This window comes from Diceros bicornis, chromosome X, assembly GCF_020826845.1.
Source record: "Diceros bicornis minor isolate mBicDic1 chromosome X, mDicBic1.mat.cur, whole genome shotgun sequence".
In the NCBI taxonomy this organism is placed as follows: domain Eukaryota; kingdom Metazoa; phylum Chordata; class Mammalia; order Perissodactyla; family Rhinocerotidae; genus Diceros; species Diceros bicornis.
In genome coordinates, this window is record NC_080781.1 from 118,592,592 (window position 1) to 118,617,830 (window position 25,239).

At 43.9% G+C, this 25,239-nt stretch overlaps 1 protein-coding gene across 2 annotated transcripts in view; it reads right to left on the reverse strand.

Annotated features, from left to right (window-relative positions):
* ZDHHC9 (zinc finger DHHC-type palmitoyltransferase 9) overlaps positions 1 to 15,271 on the reverse strand; it is a 31,539-nt gene extending 16,268 nt beyond the window's left edge. The window contains exons 1-4 of one of the 2 annotated variants that reach the window (XM_058536699.1): positions 15,101 to 15,271; positions 14,688 to 14,754; positions 13,219 to 13,520; positions 3,348 to 3,508 (exon numbers count right to left, since the gene is read on the reverse strand). In XM_058536699.1, coding sequence (XP_058392682.1) covers positions 3,348 to 3,508; positions 13,219 to 13,385 — 328 coding nt within the window. In that variant the 5' untranslated portion in view covers positions 13,386 to 13,520; positions 14,688 to 14,754; positions 15,101 to 15,271. The remainder of the gene's footprint in view (positions 1 to 3,347; positions 3,509 to 13,218; positions 13,521 to 14,687; positions 14,755 to 15,100) is intronic. The other variant, XM_058536698.1, reaches the window with a different exon arrangement.
* Positions 15,272 to 25,239: the final 9,968 nt, after the last annotated feature.

Here is a 25,239-nt window from a genome sequence, read left to right on the forward strand (position 1 = left end):
TCTTTCGCAGTTCTACTTCTAGGAACTTACCGAAATTACCAAGAGATGTACAAAAGACGTTGACACAAGGATATGTGTCACAGAGTCCCTTTTAATAGTGAAAAACTGAAAATAACCTCAATGTCACAATAGGAGGTTGGTTAAAGTAAATTATCATACATGCACATGATGGAATATTACGCGACCACTTAAAATGATGTAGATGAGCAATTGACAACACAGGAAAATATTCACAATATATTGCAAAATAAAAATGTATGCTAAAAAGCAACATGTATAAAAGGATATTATCTTGCAAAAATAAAATATATGCATGAAAAAAGACTGGTAATACTATCAGAGAAACAATTATTTAAAAATGAGAGTAATATATGCTTATTGTAAAAAATTTGGAAAAAACAGAAAATATAAATAAAAAATAAAAATCACTGCTAATCTCTCAACTCAGGGATATTCATGCAGTTTGGTGTATTTCCTTCTATCTTCTCTTAACAGATAAATAAACATTCAAGATTTTTTAAAATCTGAGATCATATTATAAACACAATTTTGTATCCTGTATTTTTCACTTAACATTATATTGGTGAACATTTGTCCACTGTGGTGAATTCTTTTTCTGAAAACATCAGTATTGGCAACATAATATTCCATCATATGCATGTACTGTAATTTATTTAACCATTACATATTGTTGGCATTTAAGTTGCCTCTGGTTTTTTACTATTTTAGCAATGCTGCATGCAAAAACTCAAAATATTACAGATAAACTTAAACGCTTTTGATCACCATCCCAACTCCAATTCCCTCCTCCCTTCCTCAAGAATATATTCATGTGTTAAAATTAATTTCTAAAACAGAAAGAAAGAAGAAAAGCATGTTGAAGTTTGAGCAGTAATATATGAAGTTGCTGGTATTAAAACAGCTAGACCCATATTAAAAAGAAAAAAAGCAGAAAGAAAAAATTATGCACTAAAAATCCTTCCACAGTAGTTTGTGTAAATCTCTGATTACTTCTTTTAGCTAAACCCTGAGAGAAGCGGAATTCCTGGGTCAAAGGGTATGAACCCTTAAAGCCCATATTACTTATTGTCAAACTGCTTCCCAGACAGATTGTATCAGTTTGCACGCCCGCTCATCTGCAGCATGGAAGAGTGCCTGTCTCATTGCACCCTAGCTGTGCAGGATAATTCTAAAAACAGAGTATTTTTTTAATTCGCTTTGATTTTAAAAATATCTGCCATATGGAACTTTTTTCCTTTTTTTGCTGAGTGGGGTGGATGCTGTGAAATCAAACAATAACAGTGTCACAAGTCTTAAAAGGATGGGGATAGCTATCCATTAGAGGATGATATAAGTACCAAATGCCACCTTAAAATTTCTTTGCACATGCTTTACGTGAGGGTATCTGGCAGATAGAGTTCACAGTTCATCCTCCCCATGAGGAGCTATGATGCAAGGGACTCTCATGTCTCCTTCCCTCTCCCCCCACCAGCCCCCACCCACAGCATACCCAGTACAGGGCTGAATGTAAATTGACAAAAACTTGCTAACATAAACATACGTAAGAACTCAAGAACGCACTCTTCTATGGAGAGAAACATGCTAAACGCAGAGGTCACAACGTGACAGCTCAAGCCTGGGCTCTAGGCCCAGTGATCTGGCAAAACAGAGCTAACCTTGCTAACAACCTGCTGTGAGATGCAAGAGAAAAGTCAAGGCCCTGCCTTGACCTTCAGTTTCTCAAGATATGAATGGAAAGAGGGTGATAAAAGAACTACCCAGATGGAGAAAACACAGCACTCACAACTCTCCCTCCCCATCTTGCTCCCAACTACCCCAGGTCTCCCCGGAACTCCAGCTTCGCCAACACACCTTGCCTCTGCTATCTTCCCACCATTCCCACCCTCACCCCCTGCCTAGTAGTTTGAGCTCAGATGTGCACAAACCGATGTCTCCTTAGCTCAACTAAAACAGGTCAGAATTTTTCAAAAACAAATTCGCTAAGAAGCTAGAAGGAGAAACACAGCTAAAATAAACCAAGAAATACAAAAGCTTGGAAGCTTTTAGAGCACCCTGAAAGAGAATCAAATTAACACATTGTATACCTTAAACTTACACCATGTTATATGTCAATTATATCTCAATAAAACTGGAGGAAAAAAAGAAATCAAGTGGAAATGGGAGAAAATATTTCACTGATGATAGCACGCATATAAACATTAGGAATAAACTCAGTAAGAGAAGTATAGAAACTAGATAAAGAAAACTATAAAAACTTTATTAAGGGGCATAAAATTTATTCTGAAAATATAGAAAGACACTATTTTCTTGGATAGGCAGATATGATTATAAAAACGTAAAATCTCTCAAAAATAATATATAAATATAAGGTAATACCTATTAGAATCCCAATAGGTTTGTATGTTTTTAATTAAATAAAATTATATTAAAATCCTAAAAAAAAAAAAAACCCTAAAGGAACTAAAGGCTAACCACAGATTGGCGCTCCATTGGCACAGCTTTGACTCTTACAAGTCCTGGGTCCCTTTCTTCTACTCTATTTGGTTGGATGCTGACTCAAGCTACTTGGGTACAAGACTTGAGAACAATTTAGGCAGGCACTGCTGTTGGGTCTGGTGGGCTCCCAGTCCCTGCGAGTACTGGCATCACAGCCTTCTCTGCCAGTGCGAGCTCCCAGGATATCCCCTCCTCTAGCCCTGGGATGCTCTGTTTCAATTTATGACGCCATCCTGGCTCCTGAGAAGTGTAGCACTTTACCTCTGTCCCAAAGAGTCCCACCCTGAGCTGCAGACTGCACCGTCATGAGCCTGTACCTGCTTCCTTCGCCATTCCTAGAACTCTCAGTGGTTCCTGGCACCACAGCTGTCCCCTCTCACCTTGTGTGTTCCCCTAAAGCAGGAATTCTTGGTCGGGGTCCCATGAATGTGCTTCAAAAGATCTATGAATCCCTGAAATTACATTCAAAATTGTATGTATGTGCATCCATACAAAAATATTTTTATGAAGAGGTTTATAGCTTTCACAGAAAAAAATCTAATGAATTGATGACTCCTCAAAAGTAAAAAAGCCCATCCTCTTGGAAACAGTGCAGGAGGACCTTAGTAACAAATCCCTCCCCCACACAGGGAAGAATGAAGCATATGACTTTCGAATTTTGCTACACCTGCCTTACCAAACTGACAGGGTGGTCATGATCTCAGGTTCAGGATCTCAGAGGGCAATGGCTAGAAGTGATTATTAATCTGCAACTACTATCATGATTCCAGTCCCTTACTGATTAAAGCCACCCACCGCACAGCATCATGCCAGCTGGTTAGAAAACTTACCTATCTCCATTTCTATGAAAGCAGCTTCATCTGGTAGGGCTCGAGGGATCACTCCAGGGTCACTGAAGCTGGTCCTCAACAGTGTAGCCATGGAGAAAAGGAAGAGCATGGCAGCAAACACAGGGATGGCAGGAGACAGCTGGACAGCCAGGTAGCGGCATCTGAAGAAAGCAGGCAATTGAACATTTAGTTACCTACTCTATAATGACCTCGAATTGTTACCAGTGCGTCAATCTGGTCTCCACAACAAAATCAGCAGTACCTCGAGGGCAGAGACCACACTTTTTACTTCTCTTGAATCACCCAAAATTCCTAACACGTGGTTCTATACATAGTAGGAGCTCAACAAATACTTAATTGATTGATGCCACATATAATACACAGAAGACAGTCTCAAGGGACCTCCCCTACCCCCAAGCCCAGTCCCTCCTGTCAGCCTGCTGGGAGCCACATTTCCTCTGTGCCTCAGGAAAGGCTCATAGCTGTTAAGGTCAGGGAAGCAACTGAGCCTGGACTTGTAAGCACTGCAGGTTGCTCTCACTCTGGAAATGTCTAGAGCTTTTCATACCCACTCATCTGGCATCAGGCCTGAGCTTGAGGAGGAGGAAGAAAAGATGGGGACTAATTATGAAGCAGGGTCCCACTGTTACACATAGGGTATGTCCAGCATGCTTCAAGGCCAATGAAAAGCTTCAGGGCTGCTGAAGCTTTCCTTTTTCTCCTCAATTAGCTCAGCTAGTAGGTGACTAGTGACCACAAGCAACGGAACAAGAAAATTGTCTCCTTAGCACCCCTTCCCAACACCATGTTTGCTCCCCTTTTTCCTCATAATTCACCTGGAAGGCCATTCCTCTTCCTCTCTGGAGATTCCAGCTCTACTCATCTTTCAGATCCAAGAGACTTCAAAGCTATCATTGTCACCATCATAACCACAATTTATTGAGCACTCACCATATGCCTGGCACTGCAATAAACTCTTTATATGCATTATCTCATCCAATTCTCACACGAAATCTATGAGGTAGAATCTATTATACCCACTTGATAGATGAAGAAGCTAGGATTTAGAGAGGTCTTGCCTCCTCCAAAAGGACTACCCTAAGCTGCACTAATCTCTCCCTTCTCTACCCCTGTTGTCCTCACTGCCAGAGTCTTGTATTGTTTCCTAGCTGTTTTTCACTATGTTGACCTCATCTCCCCCTACTGGACTTGATAAGAAAAAGAACCTTGTCTTTTTGGAGCAGGAATGCTTGGGTTTGCATTCTGGCTCTGCCAGTTCCTAGCTGGTGACTTGGTCAACTTCAGTCTCTTTATCTGTGAAATGAGGATAATAGTACTTCATGGGGTCCTTGTGTGGATCAAATGCACGAATATAAATAAAGTGCTTAGAACTGCACTTGCCACATGGTAAACGTTAAGTAAATGTCAGCTATTAACATTATCATCATGGTTCTAAATCTCCCAGAGCCTAATATAAGTAGAGGAACAAAGAAGCTTTCAACAAATACTTGTTGAATTGAACTGAATTGCAAACCAAATAAATGGGAATGTGAGATGAGAGTGACCGCTGACCTATTTTTATTCTCCTCCTCTTGAGGCATATTTTCTCCTTCAACACAGAGATCTCTTGGAGACAGACTATACGTGGATGAGCAAGGACCAGAGGGGGAGCAGAGAAAGTAAATGAAGGAAAAAGGCTTACCTCATCAGCAAGGGAATAAGCAAGCTGCTGTCCACGTGGAGCAAACATTTAACCCCGGGTTGTACATTCGCTGCAGTTTCGGAACAGTCCCCACGAGATCCTCCCCCTGCCTCCCCGCCACACACATGACTGCATGAGGGGTGCAAACCAGTTGTAATATTAGGCTGAGCAGTTTGTCACGGAGGTGAACATATGCAGTGAACTTGCAAAATGCTTTTTGTGGCTTTTTGTTTGCTTGCCTGCTTGTTTTTAACAACATCCTTGGTCTTAGCTTGCTTTTGTATGATTTACTTCCTTCTCTTAAAAGCCAAGGGTAGGGGGAAGAATTTGAACTGAAGGATCTGGCTAACTGAGTTCAGGGTAATTAAGGTCCTTGCCACTCACCAGCTTGATTGTTCCCCTTTTCCATTGTTCTCCTTCACTGGTAGGAGTGAATCAAGAAGTGAATTCAGAATCAGGAGAAAAGACACAGGAGAAACACGAGGCTCCGTTTCAAGAACAACCCAAGTGAAATTACCACGTTAACAGCAAACAGCCATCTTCCTAGTCACTGCCCATCTCTAAGATCCCTCTTGAAAACAAAGAATTAACGTCTCCAGGACTCAAACTGCCCTGGGTGTACAGTCTCCAATCAAAAGCCTTAGAAAAATCAAAGCTATCTGATTGGCCACCGAAGGGAATTTAAATTGTTTTTATTACAGGGAAAAGATACAGAGAGAGTAGAACAATCACACACACACTCACACCCACACCCACACCCATACCAATTAATGTTGCTCCCACACACAGAAGGACCGGAGCTTAACTAAGTCCCGTTTCAACACCTGCTTATCCACCGGACAAAGAACAACTTAGATTTGAATTACGCTACGCCATCAGGGATAAAGGTCTCTGTAGTCTCCACACAGACTATCTTCTGCACCTGCTAAAACAATCCACTCTGTATGTCAACAAGTGCACAACAGGCCCATTGTATTGTTCTCCAGAGATGAGGCTACTGGCAGCCAGTTGTCACCAGTGAGTGGGTGTGGCTGGGAAGGCAGATGTGGGACCAACAGGCCTTTCTACTCTAAGTAAGAGGAAACTTAGAGAGCCAGCAGCTAAGGCTGTTGTGAACTACAACCCATCACGTCTGTCTTTAATTATGATCAAAAGCAACCCGCTAGGTTAGTCCCATAATTGCAGTAAGCTAGAGATCTGTCTCTGACAGGAATAAACTATATGAAGATTTGGTGATAATTCCCAATATTGACCTCAAAAGTCAGGAGTATCCTCAAACATCACTAATTTGTCTTAGTGAAAGACTGGATCTGTCATCCACAAACATAAGGTAACTGTTTTTGAAATCCCCTAGTACTTTCTATCTATATCTCTTCTTGGAATAATGATATCCATACATTTCTCAAAACAGAACTTTCCTTTGTCTTTAAAGTACCAAGAGGTCTTCCCCCTTCCAGGGGGTTAGAAGTTGCTTTTCTCCCTTGTGAATTTTATAAATGCAACCATGTCCCCACTACATCCTCATTTCTGCCACCTGAAGAGACATCATCATTTTAAGCCATCCTCTACCAACCTCTTGACTGGCCTCAGGCTTCCATAGCTGGGCTAGATGATGGGACTCCCACATGTCACATGGGCCACATGGTGGTACTGACCAGCAGTAACCAGCAGTGCCAGGCTGGACTGGTGTGTCATGTCCCATCCCCCATCCCTAGCACGCTAGTTCATTGGAGGGACAATGATAATGACACAGACTTCAATTCACACGAAAAAACTCAAAAGAGATTCATGAGTGGAGTTGGTGAGAACCCAGACAGATTCCATGGCAGAGCTGTGCTTCACAGACTGGCAGTGTGGCTAGGTGTTCTATACGATAGTCTGCTTCTAAGTCTCCCCAACAGCTTTCTGGCTATGCTTTTTGTTGTTATTCTTTCATCAGGGCAATTAATCAGCCAACAAGTATTTACGGGTCTAACAAAGGAAGAACAGGAGAAATTGGAGTTAATTTTGTTGGGGAAAACAAAACATACATATGAAAACAGTTAAAGAAAGATAAGTCCAATAATCAAGTATTAAGATGGTGATTCAGACTCTAAGGACTGTAAGTGGTCACAGAAGAGGTCTCTTGGGAAGCTGGTGGCTGCTTGAAACTGCTCCCATAGCAGCTGTTAAGGGTGGCTTTAAGGAAGAGCTATGCTTGGAACAACAGGAAGGGCCAAAGGATTAGAGCCCCACAATGGCCCTTGGTCCCACATAACAGAAATAAGCCTTTGCTATAAGTCCTCCCTGATATGGACGGTTGTCTGTCCTCTTACACACTACCCAGCTCTAGAGCACAATAAACCTGCAGAACCACCGACAAGACTGGTTCAAGGTTCTTCTGATGACACTCAGAGTCTGCTGAGAGGGAAGAAGTTTCTTTGGACACTAAAAACATAATGTAAAATCAGCCCCCAGATTTATTGCTATGTGAAGGTCAGAGAAAAATGGATAACCCTGTTTTGCTACAGTAGAAACAGGGAAAATTAAAAGCAGGAACATTTTCAATTCTGAGGTGATGAGCCATCCTCTCACAGAGAAGCGCCAAAATCTCTGTCCAGGCAAACCTGCTAAGTAGTTGCCAAATATCAGTTATAATAACAAATTTCACATTTCAATTATAACAAATATAACAAATAACAAATTCCAATTATAATATACCCATGCTCAAGAACGTAGAACAAGGCCCTGCTGCCTATTATATTAAACCCCAAACTCCACAGGCCAGTATTTTGAGGCCCTCCATTAACTGGCCTTATCTAATCATCATCACAAGGTTCTTGCCTTCTCATTGTTCTGTTCCAGAATCATCCCCCTAATTACCCTGAATTCACCAGCTTCTTGCTATTGCAAGAAGCATAAGGTGCCTCCTTTGTTCTTAAACACAATACCAGCTCTGGCATCTCTGAGGAGAAAGATTTAAGAAATCTCTTCTCTCCCTCAATAAACACCTCAACTGATGTCAGCATGTTGGGGGACATCCTTGTTTTTTGTGCTCGCTTTTCCCAAAATAGAAGATCACTACACTCAATTAAGACTCATTCTCAAAAGATGGGAGATGCATTCAGTGGAGATTGACAGTGTGAAACTCATTACCACAAAAGGTAGTAGAGGCTGAAAATATACAGATAAATTCTGAATGACAGAACCGTAAAGAACTGTTAAAGGGAAGCACATTGTTCAGGAGACATAACCCAACCCTCCTCCAGGAAACGTGCTTTATCAGGAAGTTTAGTTTAGCTAACTACTGTAACAGATTGATAAACAGGCAACTATGCCTTTCTAAAACTGTCATTTGGTTGGCCAAGTCACAGACAGAATCTCGGGCTAGATAAAGCACAAGACTGAACCTCCACAGAGCAATTCTCCAGAGAATGCTCTCTTGGTTAGAGAGTGTGATAAAGTCACTTTTTCCTCTTCCCAATCTCATCTAAGGCACTTCAGGAACATGGATCTTGTCACCATTGGCACGTATTTTCTGCCATGTCAGAGTTTGCCTTTGGTCTACATAGCCCTGTGTCTCCTCAAACCTGGTAACTTTGTGTTGTCAGATTGCCTTTTCTCTTTCATCTGTCCACAGGGACATGGTGCCCCTTTCATGAGGACCACCCACAGAGTAACAAGGTAGGGAGCACACACTGCTTATTTTTTTTCTGAGCGTCCTCATCCTGGCAGCAGGGACTAGGAGTGGCCACCGAGGTGATGATCCCTCGTAACTCACACAGCTTACTTTCTAGGTTCACACTTAGAGATGGGCTTCTCTGTTGCTGCAAGGCTACCAGAATGCCATGCCAGAATGCTGTCAGTTTTCCACAAACATGCCTTCATTTTCTAGTAGCATGAACTGGGGAGGCTCAAATAACCTAGACGCCACTAGGTAACACAAACGCTAGCTAGCAAGAACCCAGAATACGTTGGCCTAGCGTTCGGCACTATGCACCACTTTAGTAATCTGAATGTCTTCAGGATTCCATATTGAAAGGCAACAATGAGATGAGAGGTAGAGTCACAGAGAGGGACTGGCTGGCCAACCAATCTTGATGAAGTAACCTCGCTTCTGTGGGCCTGATTTCCTCGTCTGCACAAGGATGGAGATAGTCCCCAAGGCCCCTGCCAGCTCTACCATTCTATGATTCTGTGAGTCAAGACTATTATATCACATTCGAAGTGCATCCAGAATGTCTTAATTCAGCAACATTTATTGACCACTTACTCTATGTAAGGCCTGGTGGAGGTCACTGTGGGGGACACACAGACACAGGAGATAGTCCCTGACATTGAAAGAGCTCAAAGTATAATAACCATAGAATTCAGAAATATGAGAAATGTCATATGGTTATGTGTTAAATGAGTGATATGTACAATTAGTCCTATGAATGCAGAAATTACTGGAAAGGTTTCATGAAGGAAGATTCAAGAAGGGACTTGAAAGAGAGGTAGAATTTGGATAGGCTAGAAGTGGGACAATTACTAAGCAGTGCTACAAAGCTTTTTTCAGTTCATCCAACTCAATGACTCCTCTGTACATCAAAAGCACCCATGAGGGTCAGTTCAACAGGGCTTGTAGTGCCTTGATACGATTTCCTCTATATACAGCACAGTGAGGCAGAAGCGCTGATCAAAGCAGCAAACAGCTTCTAATTCAGGGGTCAAGAGTCACACAGCCATTCTTGCCACAAGAGAAGTCTGGGGACCTTAACCCCAACAGTGATCTGGTCACAAAGTTTAAAGAGACAGCTAGGAAGCCAATTCCATAAGACAGTGCCCTTGGTCCTTTCCCTAAGCTTTATTAGGAAGTTGAGTTTAACTAAATACCAGCATAGCCTTTCGGTAGCTGGACAGAGGCGGAGGTTGTCAGTGTTATTCTGCTATAGTGTCCTGACACTCCCCACCAAGGCGGCGGCTATGTGTTCATCACACAAGCTGGACAGGGTTTGGGCAGAAAGGACTGAGAATGGTTCAAGTCCTCAAAGCTGAAACTGGCATACACACTCACATTTCCTAAATATCTCACCCTAAGAATAAATTCGGAAATCCTCTTTTTTTTTTAGCACTGTACAATTTTCACTCTGCTTTTAAATTCAAATGCATTTACCATAGATACAATTACATTTAAATACATAAATACATTTAAAGACAGTTACTTACTGGTAATCTTCTATACTTTCCTTTTCTGTGTGTGTAATTGAATCTTCCAGACAGACACAAGAGTTATACAGAATTTCAGACTCTTGTAGTTGCAAGAGGCTTAGTGATAATCTAGCCCAATTTCCCATCCTGGGCAGGAATCCACTGTGACAGCAGCCTTGAAATGGCCACCCAGCTTCTTTGGAAACAATTCTAACAATACAGAGCTAACTAGCTCCTGGATGGACAACCTTTTCTCGTTTTATGTATTCAATCCACTGTCTGTCCACTGAAAATTATAGGTCCCTCCTTTGAGAAGTCTAAACACGTAAAGGCAAAATCCAAAAATAAAAAGATATCCACTGGCACTACTAACACTGCACGCTTTTCATCAAGGGGCGCCCACGGGCCTGACCAGATTTCTCAAGCCATCTGGCCGACCCAGGGCTGTGCCACAAGCAGCCATAAATCAACTCGCACTTGTTCCTAAGCACCTGCTGCAAGCAGGACCCTGTCACTAAAACGCAGGACCAGATGTGCCCCAAGATCTGGACTCTCTTGCTCAGGGCAAACACGCAGCAGCCAGAGGATGTGGAGTCTATGCTCCTGGGCAATGTGAAGATGAAAATAGATAGCCCTTTGTCACTGGTGGTTCAGAGACTCTCACCTGCTGAAGACCGCGGGCCAAGTCAGCTGATTTCCTGAAGTCTCCCTAAGTTCTAATACCAACAAAGGAGCCCATATTCTGTCCCCCAAACCCTATCCCCCACTGTGCAGTTGGTAGTAAATTATATACTTCAAAAAAAGGTCGACCAGAAAGAGATTTCATTCCTCAGAGGCATGCTGGTGTCCTTCATATGGCCTGTCATTCATTGGCTAGGCACAAGGCAGCCACCATCTAGAGTGTCTGTATATCACACACACACACACACACACGCGCGCGCGCGCGCACGTTCATAGATTCCACCACTGCCAGTAAAAAGGATTCATCGCCAGGGTCCTCTCCCCTTTGGTCAGATTTATACTTCCCCATTCCACTCCTCAGCTAGCACATTTACTTCCTTTCCCCCTTCTTCTTTCTCCCTCCCCCAGTCCTATCCTCAAAAATATTTACTCTGTTGCACTGACCGCTGGAACTCAAGGCAGTTTGCAAACAACCTCATCCTTCACGTCTGAGGGCAAAGTGCAAGAAATAACTTGGGGGAAAAAAGTCATCTTGGTAGACTCTCAACGTGCCTCTGTCAAACAGTAACTTGGCTAATTACAAGGTTCATCCCCCAGGCAATTTTCTTCAGAGGCCCTCAGGGCCTAGTGGAACAGATCCAAATCAGATTCTGTCTGGCTCCCAGGTACAAAAAGGGCCAAATGCCCATAGCTCCAAATTTCAAGTTCCCCTGGCCGGTCAAACCAGAGGTTTTCTGGGCCCAGCATTACCAGCTCACTCAGGGCCTGGAAACAAATTTCATCTCTGTTTTGAATGCCTCCAACCACAAAAATTTAACCCCAAGGCGGAGGGTCGGGAGTGGCAAAAAGAGCTAGTGATTCAGCAGGGGAAGGAATGAAAGAGAGGGAGAATGATAGCGAGCAGGGTTCAGCTCTGCACTTCCAAAAAGAAGCAAGGCAGGAATAAAGCAAAGAAAATTTGGAGAGAAGGATGAGGAGAGGGGAAAATTTTTTTAATGTTCTGCATATAGCTGCCTGACTACACAGGTTCATGTGTGCCACACACAAGCACACACACACAAACACACTCAGCCATGAAACTCAAACTGGAAAGCAGGTAAGAAGCCATCATCACCTTGCCTGACTTCGTCAAGTACTCCACGAAGTCGGCAGCAACAGCAGCAAAAGCGCCTTTGACCTTACTTTCTTAGCCCTGTTATAAACTGGGTCCCCCACCCCCTGCTGTTAGTCAAGCCAGCTACAACCATCATAAAGTCTGGCAAAGCAGCCTGAAAAATCACTCTTGATGTACTGGGAAAGCCTGAAGCCCTTACAGAAGAAGGACAAAAATGAGCCCCAAGAGACCACAGCTCATTTTAATTACCCACAGAGGCTGGCCAAGGAGCCCCCTCCTCCCTCCCATGGCCACGCCCCAGCATGGGAGCTCCATTTCCAGGCCACCCAAGTACATGAACTATAGCAGGTTCATATCAGGTGTGGCTCGCAGTCCATGCACATGCCTCTTGGCTTCCCAAGGCCCTCCTATAATAATCCCAAACCAATTAGCATTGCTCCCATCCCTAGAGTGTACAGCATTCTCAACATGTAGTCATGCTACAGTACCCTAGAATCCAACTGACCACCTCCCTAGAGCAGTGACCTACACAGACTTCATACAGTGGCTCTAATACTAGCTATTACGTAACAGAAAAAAATAACTCCAAGGCTGGTATCAGGCACACACAGAATAGAGAGTTGTTTATGTGGAGTGATTTTGAGTGAAAGAAAGAGCAACTCACATTTAATAAGCACATATGCGCCATGCACACAGCTAGTTTGTGGCACAGCTGAAGCTGGAACTAATCTGCAGGTTCCCAGTTCAGGTGGCTTTTCATTTTAACAGCTAGCTGAGAGCTGAGCCCTAAGGAAATAGGACCCAGAATAACAGAATAGGTGAGCATTGTGGGGTGGAGTTATGACCATGAGGGGTGCCGGTAGGCTCCGGAGGAGTGGGGAAGAGGCAGTCTGTCACTAAGCACCCAAGGAGACCACTGAAAAGGGGAGATGAGTCAGAAAGACAAACTCTTTTATTTCCAAAGTGTGCCAGGGGTAGCCCCAAATCAGTGCTATAAAATCGGTATCCAAGGTCTTGGTCATTTTAGGAAGCACGTACTCTGCTATAAGCCCAAAGCAATGAATTCAGTTTTCATGATCTATAGACACTGCTCAACAGGACAGTGATAGCCATCCAAGGACCATCCACAAACTCCCCAGAAATGAGGTTCTTCCCCTGGACCCAAAGTAACAATAATGAGGCATCTCTACTCAATGGAAACTCACTCGAAGGCGAAGAAGAGTGTACACGTTCCCAGGATGAGGAAGAGGGTCAAATAGAAGATGCCCTTTTGCCGGGCCATCATGACACGGCCATCACAGCAGAAGGTGTTCCTGCCTGGGAGTTTCTCCCACTTCCGCGTCACCTTCTTTCGCACCACCATCACAGACATGATTGGAATTCCTGGTCCAAAATGGGCTTTGTGATTACAAGAGAGAAGAAATAGAAGTTGAGCCCAGCTTTGAAATCACGTTGCCTGCTATTGTTGCCGCTGGGTCAAACATCATCAAAAGTCCAATTTCTAGCCCTAAGAGAAAGCACAAAAAGAAAAAAAATGAGGCAGGAACAAGAAAATGCAGTTCAATCCTCCTTTCCCAGTGGCAGAAAGATGAGCACTGCCTGAAGGGGTGGGGGTGGGGAAGTGGGGAAAGTTTATTTCCAATCTGTGTTTGTCCTCTAAAAGGAGAAAAGGTTAAAGGTTCTCAAAAAACAAACAAACAAAAAAAGAAGGGGGCTAGTATATCTTCTTAAATATATCCCTATGCTTCCAATGATCATCATAGAACCTTGAAACTAGAAGGGTGATAGCCCCAATTACTTTGCTTTGGAAATAAATAAAGTGAAAACCAGAGAGAGGAAATAACTTATCCAGGGTCACCCAGCCACAAAGCTAAGCCAAGAAAACACACTTGCTGACTTTCAGTTCAGGGCACTTTCCACTTTACCACATTGTTCTGTAATCATCATTAAGAGGACTCTAAAAATAATAGTAGAGTTTCTGTCCTTAAAGAGCCATTCCCTCCCCTCCTCCACTTCTTCGCCTTCTTTCTTCAATTAGCCACTCATATATGAATCACGCCAGGGAACAAGTCACCCTCTGGCTAGGAGATTCTAGACACTGGGTACACATACCCAGGTTGTATTTACCCAAAACAGATTTCCCCTAATCAAACCCTCTGTAACTTCCTGAGTCCGGGAAATGAACAAATCTTGCTGGTCTAGCGTAACATTTGTGGGAATCTTAGTGAAACGACATCACAGACCTGTAGGTGAAAGGCTGATTAAGCAGGAGAGGCTCTGGAATGGTTGGTGGGGGTGGGCAGGGAGGTAGCAGCAGTTAAGAAAAGTCATAAAGGTGCTTTCGGGGACATTTCCCAAGTACCATCTCTACTTAGCATCCTGAATCCCCAGGCCCAGCCTTTCTCAGCCACTGCCACCCTTCTCCTCCTCTCAGGTGTGGTGCTGTGGCCTCTATTTACTGACACCACATGCCCCACGCTGGCAAGAATGAGGCGGAAGCCTGCAGCCTGACTGACTGAGGAGAAACAACCAAGTCGAAATCATTACCAGGCTGGAGAGAGCAAAGGTCCAAATACAGACTAGGAGATGAGCGGGGAAATGAGAAGGTGGAAGGCTTGGGAAAAGGGAGGGGGCACCAGAGGTGCAATGAACACTTCCTTTGTGTAAAACTAACCTGGAAAACAATCTCCTCCTGATAAACTAGCCCAGCGGGAGAAGAGAGACCAGGAAAGGGTGCGGGCCTGGGAGAACAAAGATCAAAATCCGTCGAGAACCAGCGACCGGCCCACCAGCCGGGGGCCCGAGGCCGGAGTCCGGGGCCCGGCGGCGGGCGCGGCCTCGGGAGACCCGCCCTGCCTCCGCCACGCAGCGGACCACCGCCCCAGGCAGGTTGGGACGCTCGCCACCTCCACACGCTCGTACACACTCACACGCGCCCTGCCACGTGTAGTCACCCCCGGCCGGGGGCTCGGCAGCTGCCGCGTTGAGAAGGGCAGTGCCAACGTTCCCGCGTCCCGGCGCGGCGGAGGGGTTGGCAGCCCACCATGCGGCCGAGCCCAGGAGACCCCCACCCCCACCCCTTGTTACCTGAACCCGGGAGACCGAACTCGGCCGGGAACTGAGGGCAGGAAGTGGACTGTCCCAGGGGATCGCGTCGGCCGCCAGAGGTGGCAGCGACTTCTCCCAGCCCGGAGGCTGCCTCCTCCTGACAAGGGGCCCCAATGGTCAGGGCCCTAAACCAGCTGTGGCAACCGCCCACCGCTGGCCAAACGGAACGCTCCTCACGTCACCAGGTCGTTCCAGTAGTTGCTCGCCCTCCATTGGCTGATCAGTCTCGGCGCCTCCGCCCCTGCCACCCCTGCCCCTAACTACCATTGGCTACCCAGAACGCCACTCGATATGCCTCCGTCCCACTCCCCCACCCATTTCCCGGCTTCATGCCCACCTGCCAAGCCACTGCCAGCCTCCCTTTGGGGTTCGAGCGCCAATACGTGAAGTGTCGCCTTCTATTAATATAGTTACGCAGAGACGGAGGTGAAGGGTAGTGCCGATGGGACAACGAGGGACTAGGGACCAGCCTCCCCCCACAGACGGTGAGACGCTGAAGCAACACAGGCTCACAGATCCGGGTGCTCACCCCAGACTAGGTCCGCCCTGGGCCTCTCCAGCCCTACTTTCATGAAATCAACCGCGACTTGGCATTCTACTCTTTATCCGCGTGAAAACAAGTCGTCTGCCTCCCAAGTCCCATTCACTAGTTAGGGACAACCCCACCCCCCCAGTCAACCTGGCCTGCATCTCTAAGGCTTTCAGAACAAAACACACATAAAAAGGAACTTGAAAGGGATAACTGTCCCCAAGAACATAGAATCATTTTACAGTACCAAAAACAAATAATTGACAGTGATGAAGTTAGAGAAACTATATTGACAGGACATAAATTCTTCTAGGTAGGTAATGAAGTAAAGAGTGCCAAAAAGGTTGTAAATTACTATAAGCTCTGAGAGCTTATGATAATTGGGGGCGGGGGGGGCGGGGCGAGGATCCAAGGCAGAATCCCCACCCGCCAACCACATTGATTCTTTCCTTCTGCCACCCCCCTCTGCAGTTATTGCCACAATGAGCCACTGCTACTGATCCGAGTGAGTTGCATCCTTCAGAAGTTCAAGATTGGAGTGGGGAAAACAGTTGAGAACCACAGCGTTAATATTATACCGCGGACATTAAAAGGCACTAGGTCTGTTTCCACTAGTATGGCTCTTGGCTTCCAAATATAAGGGGAAATATGAGAAAGGGCTGAAGGCGGCCCCTCCTTACCTGTCACACTTTTGGGGAGAGTGCCCAGTTTGCCAGCTATTTTCCTGAGCTTGAATAAAGTTTCCCTAGGGTGAAGGAATTTGCAATTAATGCAGAAGAGACGGCCAAAGCTCTTCCCAAGGTAGTTTTTTGTGTTAGTTGAAGGGCCACGTACATGGTCAAGAACTATTTCTTCTTTACAGTATTTGGGTCCCACGTGATATCAAGCAAAAAGCTACCTAATGATAATTACATTTGACACTTTCATAGCACCTTTCAATCAAAAATTTAAAAGAATTAAAAAACCACCAAGTAACTCTCTTATGAGAGAAATGTGTTATAATTAATTTGTCGGGGAAAGTATGTCTTTATAAATCTTCTTTTGTTCCTTAGCACTCATGCTGATTATAATCATCAGTTTATAAGGAGTGTGATCAGCATCATTGCCTCCATTTCTCCCCTTTGAATCCTGGAGGGTGCTGGTAATGCACACACTTGGTATGGAAGGGAGAGGAACTTCCTTCAGCCCCATCAGACCCCTGGATTCCCAAGCCTGTGTACCCAGATGCTCTTAGGAATAGCACGGTCACCCCAGTGGCCATCCTCCTGACTGTGGAGCAGTCAAAAATAAACCTCTGCAGTACCCAAACATACTTTGTCCATAGCTCAGGTACAGGTGAAGCCCAGGGAGTTCTGGAATCGATGTGTCACGGCCACACATTCCTGAGCTCTACCTCTCCCTGCTCTGGGTCACATTCCCTCTGAGATTAAGTGGCTGTATGGGTCAGGCTTGTTTTATTACATTCTGTTATTATTTGTGTTCACTACCAAAAGAAAAAAGGAAAATTTATATGGACAAACATTCCATAGCACTTCCTTTTATGTAATTACATCATTTTATATAATCCTAAAAGTCTTAATACGTACACAACTAAATTGTGACTATAAACTGAGATTGTTTTTCTTTTTTCTTTTTTTTCTTTTCTCTTCTCAACAAACTTCCCAGACTTTATGCATCCAAATCAATGTTGGCTCCTTTGAAGAGGAGTTAGAGTCACATGGTGAGCGCTAGAAACACCACTGGAGTCAAGGTATAGGCTTTCATCGTGTGGTGGCAGACATTCTGGTGTGCTTGTTTACTTATCTTCATATGTATGGTCCCTGTGTGAGTGTGTGCTTGTGGGTGTGTAGGTGTAAAGAGCTGTTTGAAGGGCCTCAGATCCTGAGTGCCACCACTGGGTTAGAGCTTGCCTGTCAGTGTTGCTCCAGATATCTCTTCTGCAACCATCCAGAGACCCACTCAGTACTGCATGCAAGAACAGACCCCCTAAAATCAGGCCGCATCCCGCATTCGAGCTCATGATGGCCCTTTTTCTCTCTATTTTCTCTAGCCTCAATCCTCACATGTCCCTTTGCCCTCCTCCCCACACACGTGTCCCTTCCCACCCCACCTGCCTGACCTGCACTCCTCTCCCTACTTCCTGGCTCTAAATAAATATATGTTTGCAGAATGAATTGATGAGCAAAAGAAAGAACCACAGGATACCCAGCCCACGCGTGACCAACTAGTATTCTTAAACAACAGCTGTTTCCCTGAGGCCTGGGCTGCTATCACTGACGTAGAAGAAGCAGGATGGTATGTATAGTAGAAAACACGAAAGCTTTGTGGCCAGACAGACGTAGGTTCAAATCCTGGCTCTGCTACTTGGTAGCTTGTGTAAACTTCAGCAAGTAATTTACCCTTTCTGAGCCAATTTCCTCGCCCGTAAATAGATCTAATGCCTACTTCATAGAGTTATAATAGGGATTAGATCTAATGTGTGCTAAATGTCTAGCATATAGGAGAAATGCAATCAATGCTAAATGTTACGATGATGTCTATAGGTAACTACTCTCTCCCTCCTCCCTCTCTTATCCACACTGCCACTTGGGGGTAGAGAGGTAAAGAGACCCATTCTTCACTTTGTTGAACCCGTGTCATTCGTGTGTCGCTATGTTTTCATAGCCTCTAAATTCGTCACTGAAGTTAATCCTTATCTGACTGCCTGCTTGGTTTCCCAATCCCTGGGGCACGCAACCTCCTGATTGAGAAAATCTTGGGCGGTAATCTTGCTCTAGTCGAATGGCTGTTGTCTAGCACCATCATCTCAAGAGAATCCTCAACATTGCCGCCACATTATTTGTTTCAACAGGTGAGAGATCAATGGAATCTCTTTCATTACAGACCTCCTGTGTTCACAGCACTGTGCTGGGATTGTTGGCTCCTGTCAGAGATTGAGAAGTACCTTTAAGATGCCACCGCGTAAAAGCTAAACATACAGAAAGCGCAATAAAAACTGCCTGGGGTGGCAAGAAAGATGATACCACAATGCAACTGAACTGCTCAAACCAAGCCTCTGTTTCTGCCTCTGAGGCCTGTGTGCTCCCGCTGGCTCTCAATTTTGTTTCATCTCTAGACTGTGGATTTCTGACTCCACCCAGAATGGTTTTCGGTGCTGTGCTTGAGCCCTCAACACTAGCCCTAAGACTACCTTCTCACTAAACAACAGTCATAATAACATCAATAGAGACCATTTACGGAAGACCTCCTCCAAGCCAGGGATTGTGCCAGGTGCTTTATACAGATTAGGTTCCTAGAGTATGGTCTAAACTTGATGTCCAAGTGAGAGCATCCGATACTCACCCAGCACAGCCCTAGTTTCTGACTCTGCCCAGCCCTCTCATTCCAGGAGCTGACCTCAAGGGATTGTGTAGCCCAAAAATATAAACTGGTTGATCAGTCAATCATTAAGTATGTATTGAGCACCCACAGTTTGCCCAGCCTGTACTAGGCATTGTGGGAAATACCAAAGAAGTATATGACATAATCCCAGCCTCTAAGGAACTTAAAATATTCTAAGGGAGAAAAGACCAGCTCACGTGAAGTCATTAAAGATAAATAAAAAACAGTGCAGTCCAGTTCTCAATTATGAACAGCAGAGTCTCCAACCTTTTAGGGAGACCTTGCCTCAAAAGGTTGTACCATCTCAAATACTGTTGGTAGAAGAGTAAATTGGTAAAATCTTTTAGTAGGGCTATTTGGTAGTATCTCTTAATGTTTTTACATTACGTAACCATTGACCCAACAATCCTACTTCTATCTAGAAATACTAGCACAAATGCTCAAAGATGTATGTTCAAAGATGTTCACTATAGCATTGCTTGTCATTGAAAAAGTTAGCAAACAAAAAGTTCTTTAATTATTGCACATCCATGGAGTACCATGCAGCTATTAAAAATAATGAGATACAGTATATATACAGAAAAGAGCAGACCATCGCCTTTCTGCATGTGTGAATATTTATATTAAAAATTTACATTAAAAAGTAAGTATCTGTGTGTTGACATGTAAGTGTGCCCAGTATACATTAAGTCTAAAAAACAAGTGTCTAAACATTTATAAAATTCAACTTTTATAAAATAAGAAAACTAATTTTGTGTGTGTACGTGTATGATTTTATATATGCATATTTTAAAAGTCTGGAAGGATATTTACCAAACAGTGGTTACCTCTGGGGAGTGAGGGTGGTGAACAAATTTTTGTTTCACTTTATATACTTCTTTAATGTCTGAATTAGTTACAAGAAGCATTATTAATTTTAGGATTTAAAAAATAACGATTTTAAAAAGTATTATAAGACTCTATATGTCTTGTTCAGTATGGCAGAATGACCACATGCATTTATCTCCTCTCCCTCCTAAGACACCACTAGAATTATAGTAAAGGGACTAAAAAGGTATAAGCCCACAACAAAGAAGAGAAGAGAGACATCAGATGACAATATGTTTCACAAATGTCAGGAAGATAGAAATTGGAGGGAAGGGTGTTGACTGAACCCACAAAAACCAAGGCTGATGTTGAACCTGACCAGCCCAGAAAAATGCCATAGAACACATGGAAGGAGGATTACAGGAAAAAAGGAAGTCAGCAAAAGAGATTAAGAGCTAGGAAAATTGAAGATATAATAAAGGCAAACAATGCAAGAAACAAACCAAAAAGGGGCCATAAAGAAATACCAGGAAAAACAAATGCTGTATAAGAAGTCCATGAATCAAATGTGAAGAGCTGGTTCTAATTAACACAGGAAGTGGGCCTCAAGAATAGAATTTATTCTGAGCAATAGACAAAATGAGAAAGAAGCTGAAAGATAGCAGAAACATGGTAAAGAAAGCATATGTTTAGTCTGCCCTCAGTAAAAAAAAAAAAAAAGGCAATCAGAAATTCAAGGAAAATACAAAACTATTCAAAAATGCCATTTTCCAATAATGAAGGCAACTAGAACATGGAGTGATATAGAGCAATTGACAGAAGTTGTAACATTAGAACTATGAAGAAGAAAATAATTGAGGCCCATCCCTTGGCTTTACACTGAAAAATATTTAAATAATTTTAATAATGTAAACATTACCTTTATTAGTTTTCAACTTTTGGAATCCAACCTAGAGACAAATCACAGGAAACTTAATTGTGATTACAAAGTATAAAGTAAATGTTAACAAACAATGTAAAATCATAGTGTACAGAAATTGGAAAGCAGACAAAGTTGGAGGAGGTGGAAGGATGTGTAGAGGCACTAATATTCTAATTTTAGGAAGTGTAGAATCAAGAGATACTCTCTATAGATGATGGAACGAAAAGTAGAGATTTATGTGTCTTATATAAAGGCACAAAGATAATCAAAAAGACATACCAAAAAAAGATACACATTATAATGGTTGTCTGTGGGGATGAGAACTAAATAGAGGAACTAAAAAGAGTGATGTATCAGGAGGAAGACAGGGGTGATGCTGCAGTGTAAGCGAGCCGAATGCCCATCTATTAGAGCAGGAAGTCACTAGATGATGCCTACAGCTGATAAACCAAGGAAGGGCAGTATATGCGTACCATTCAGAGAAAATGGATTATCACAATACTCCCCTTAGCGGTCTTCCTGCTTCCAACTTTGCCCACTTTGGGTCTATTAACACAGCAGCCAGAGAGATTCTTTTAAAAGGTAACTCAGACTTTGCCACCCACAGCTTGTCCAATGTCTTCCCATCTGTGAAATAATAGAAAAAAAATGTATTGGTCTCTGCTTACCCCCTACCCACATTCCAGTTCATGGGACAGAGCTCCTAAAACCCTTGTAAATTCCTAAGTGATAAGACCACTAGGAGCATCTTTTGTCCTAATATTTGCTCTTTGACCCCAGTTCCTGACACAGGGCTCCTGAAACCCTTGTGATTTCCTGGGTGATATGAGCATCTTTTGTTCTAATGAGGCGACTCTGGGTGGGCTCCTGGATGGCTCCTGGGTAAGGGTTGGTCACCAGAAAGATCAAGCCGTGATTAGAAGCTTGGAATTTTCAGCCCTGCCCCCCCATTCTCTTGAGAAAGGAGAAGGGCTGGAAATGGAGCTGATGATCAATCATGCCTCCTTGATGAAGCTTCCATAAAAATCCCAAAAGTATGGGATTCCAGGTTGGTGAACACATCCATGTACCAGGAGGGCAATGCATCCCAACTCTGTGGGGACAGAAGATCCTGCCAGAGATAGATCTTGCCCTCTATCTCTTCATCTGGCTGTTCATCTATATCCTTTATTATATCCTTTAACAAATTGGTGGGGCTGGCCTGGTGGCACAAGCAGTTAAGTACACACGTTCCACTGCGGCGGCCCAGAGTTTGCCGGTTCGGATCCTGGGCGCGCACCGACGCACTGCTTGGCAAGCCATGCTGTGGCGGCGTTTCATATAAAGTGGAAGAAGATGGGCACAGATGTTAGCTCAGGGCCAGTCTTCCTCAGCAAAAAAAAAAGAGGAAGATTGGCAGATGTTAGCACAGGGCTGATCTCCTCACACACACACAAAAAAAAAACTGGTAAACATAAGTAAATGTTTCCCTGAGTTCTGTGAGCCCCTCTAGCAAATTAATCAAACCCAAGGAGGGGGTCATGGGAACCTCAAATTTATAGCGAACCAGTCAGAAGCACAGATGACACCTGGATTTGCCACTGGCATCTGAAATGGGGTGGGAGCAGTCTTGTGGGACTGAGCCCTCAACCTGTGGGATCTGACGCCATCTCCAGGTAGATAGTGTCAGAATTCAGTTCAATTGTAGGACAGCCAGCTGGTTGTACAGAAAAAAATACACACATCTGGTATTAGAAGTGTTGTGAATGTGGTAGTAGTGTGAGAGTAAAGGAGAAACACAGGAGGGAAGAACAAGGTTTTTCCAACACACCATCTCACTCAGAACAAAAGCCAACGTCATTACAATGGCTTACTAGACCTCACCCAATCATCTGCCTCACCATCCCCCAAGCCCTGCGTCTCCTGCTACTTCCCCTTGCTCATTCTGCACCAGCCCCATTGACTTCCTTGCTGTTCCTTGAACAAACTGGACATAGTCTGCTGCAGGACCTGTGTACCAGCTTTGCACTCTCAGCCTAGCATGATCTTTCCCCAGATATTTGCATGGCTCTATCATCTCCTTCAGGTCCTTACTCAAATGTCCCCTTCTCAGAGAGGTTTTCCTCTGCTACAGCATTTGAAACTGCGGCCCCTCTGAGGAACTCCTCATCTCCTTTCTCTGCTTTATTTTTCTGCATAGCACTTATCATCTTTTAACGTACAATTTTAATTATTTATCTTGTTTATTGTTGCTCTCCCCCACTAGAATGTAAACTCAATAAGAGCAAAGATTTTCATGTTTTGTTCACTGCTCTATCCTCAGTGCTGAGATCAGTAACTGACACACAGTAGGTGCTTGTTATGGGCAGAATTGTGTCCCCCAAAATTCATATGTGAAAGTCCCAACCCCCAGTACCACAGACTGTAACCATATTTGGAGATAAGGTCTTTAAAGTGGTGATTAAGGTAAAATGAGGCCATTGGGATGAGGCCCTAATCCGGTATGATTGATATCCTTACAAGAAGAGGAAGAGACACCAGGGGTGCACATGCACAGAGGGACAACCATGTGAAGAGGCAGCAAGAGGGTGACCATCTGCCAGCCAAGGAGAGAGGCCTGGAACAGATCCTTCCCAGATAGCCCTCAGAGGAAACCAAGCCTGCTGGAACCTTGATCTTGGACCTCCAGCCTCCAGAACTGTGAAAGAATAAATTTCTGCTGTTTAAAATTCCCAGTCTGTGGTATTTTGTTATGGCAGCCCAAGCAAACTAACTCAGTGTTCAATAAATATGTGGTTTGAATAAATGGATAAACAAGTGGGTGGATATGGCAGGAACATTAGAAAAACCCAAACTAGAAACTATTAAAAGTGGTAGCCCTCAGGGAATGAGACTACAAGTGAGGAGGAGAGGGGCAGGAGATAGTTGCTTCTTATTATAAATAAATCTTTTGGCACTATTTAATTTTTCCCCACATGAATGTATTAATTGATTAACATATTTTAATGTTAATTATTAAAAAGAGATTTTACAGAACAAAAAATATATGGGTCCATGAGGCTTCATATTAGTGGTTCTCAATCAGGGGCGATTTTGACCTCCAGGGGACATTTGGCAATGTCTAGACATTTTGGGTTGTCACTATTGGGGGAGAGTGCTACTGGCATCGGGTGGGTCAAGGCCTGGGACGCTGCTGAACATCTTACAATGCACAGGACAGCCCCACAAAAGAATTATTCTACTCAGAATGTCAACAGTGGCGAGACTGAGAAACTTTTTTTGTGTGTGTGAGGAAGATCAGCCCTGAACTAACATCTATTGCCAATCCTCCTCCTTTTTTTCCCTTTTTCTCCCCAAAGCCCCAGTAGATAGTTGCATGTCATAGTTGCACATCCTTCTAGTTGCTGTATGTGGGACGCTGCCTCAGCAGGGCCGGACACGCAGTGCATCGGTGCGCGCCGGGATCCGAACCTGGGCCGCCAGTAGCGGAGCGCGTGTACTTAACCACTAGGCCACAGGGCCGGCCCCGAGAAACTGTTTTACATAAATGTGTGGATGATAGATCCATAACAAATTAGTAAGGAAAGTTATGGCTGTTTAGTAAATAGAATTAACCTCTGAGAAGAACATAACGTAGGAAAACTACCATACTATCCTACAATCCATTCTTTGATGCCTCTGTTAGAGAAAAATTCTGGACTGAATGCTTGTTCTGATGGCAGTGCTAGGAACATGAAAGGCATAGTAAATACAAAGGGATTGACTGACTTCGGTCCATAGATCCTTATACAAACCTTCGATATGTACAAGTGCAAATGGCTGTTCATCCCATATTACCTCACTTTCGCTATACTACCTCTTCCTGCCAGTCTAATTCACCCCCTCTGCTCTCCACAAATCAACACTCAACACTCCCATCTTTCTTTTATCCCAAACGCCAATTCCAAGATTTCTCCCAGACCATAACTCATGATGGAATGCCTTTGCTGCACCTTCAAGCCAAGATTTGTCCCTTCTGTCGTTTACACAGCACCTCCGTGATGAAATCTTCTCCCACTCCTTGGAAAAGAGTGAACAATTTCTCACTGATTTCATCTTGCATAAAAACACAACGCCAGGGGCCGGCCCCGTGGCTTAGCGGTTGGGTGCGTGTGCTCCGCTGCTGGTGGCCTGGGTTCGGATCCCAGGCACGCACCGAGGCACCGCTTCTCCAGCCATGCTGAGGCCGTGTCCCACGTACAGCAACTGGAAGGATATGCAGCTATGACATACAACTATCTACTGGGGCTTTGGGGGAAAAAAAATAAATAAAATAAAATTGTAAAAAAAAAAAAAAAAACACAACGCCCGTCTTGCTCAACAACCTACCAAAAGCATCTACTTTTTCACAGACCAAACTAAGTAAATATTTAATATATGGATCTGTTAGCTGTTTTGGTTGCTGTGTATTCATGATAAACGCATCTGCGTTAGTGTTATGTCCAATTAGAAGTGGTTTAA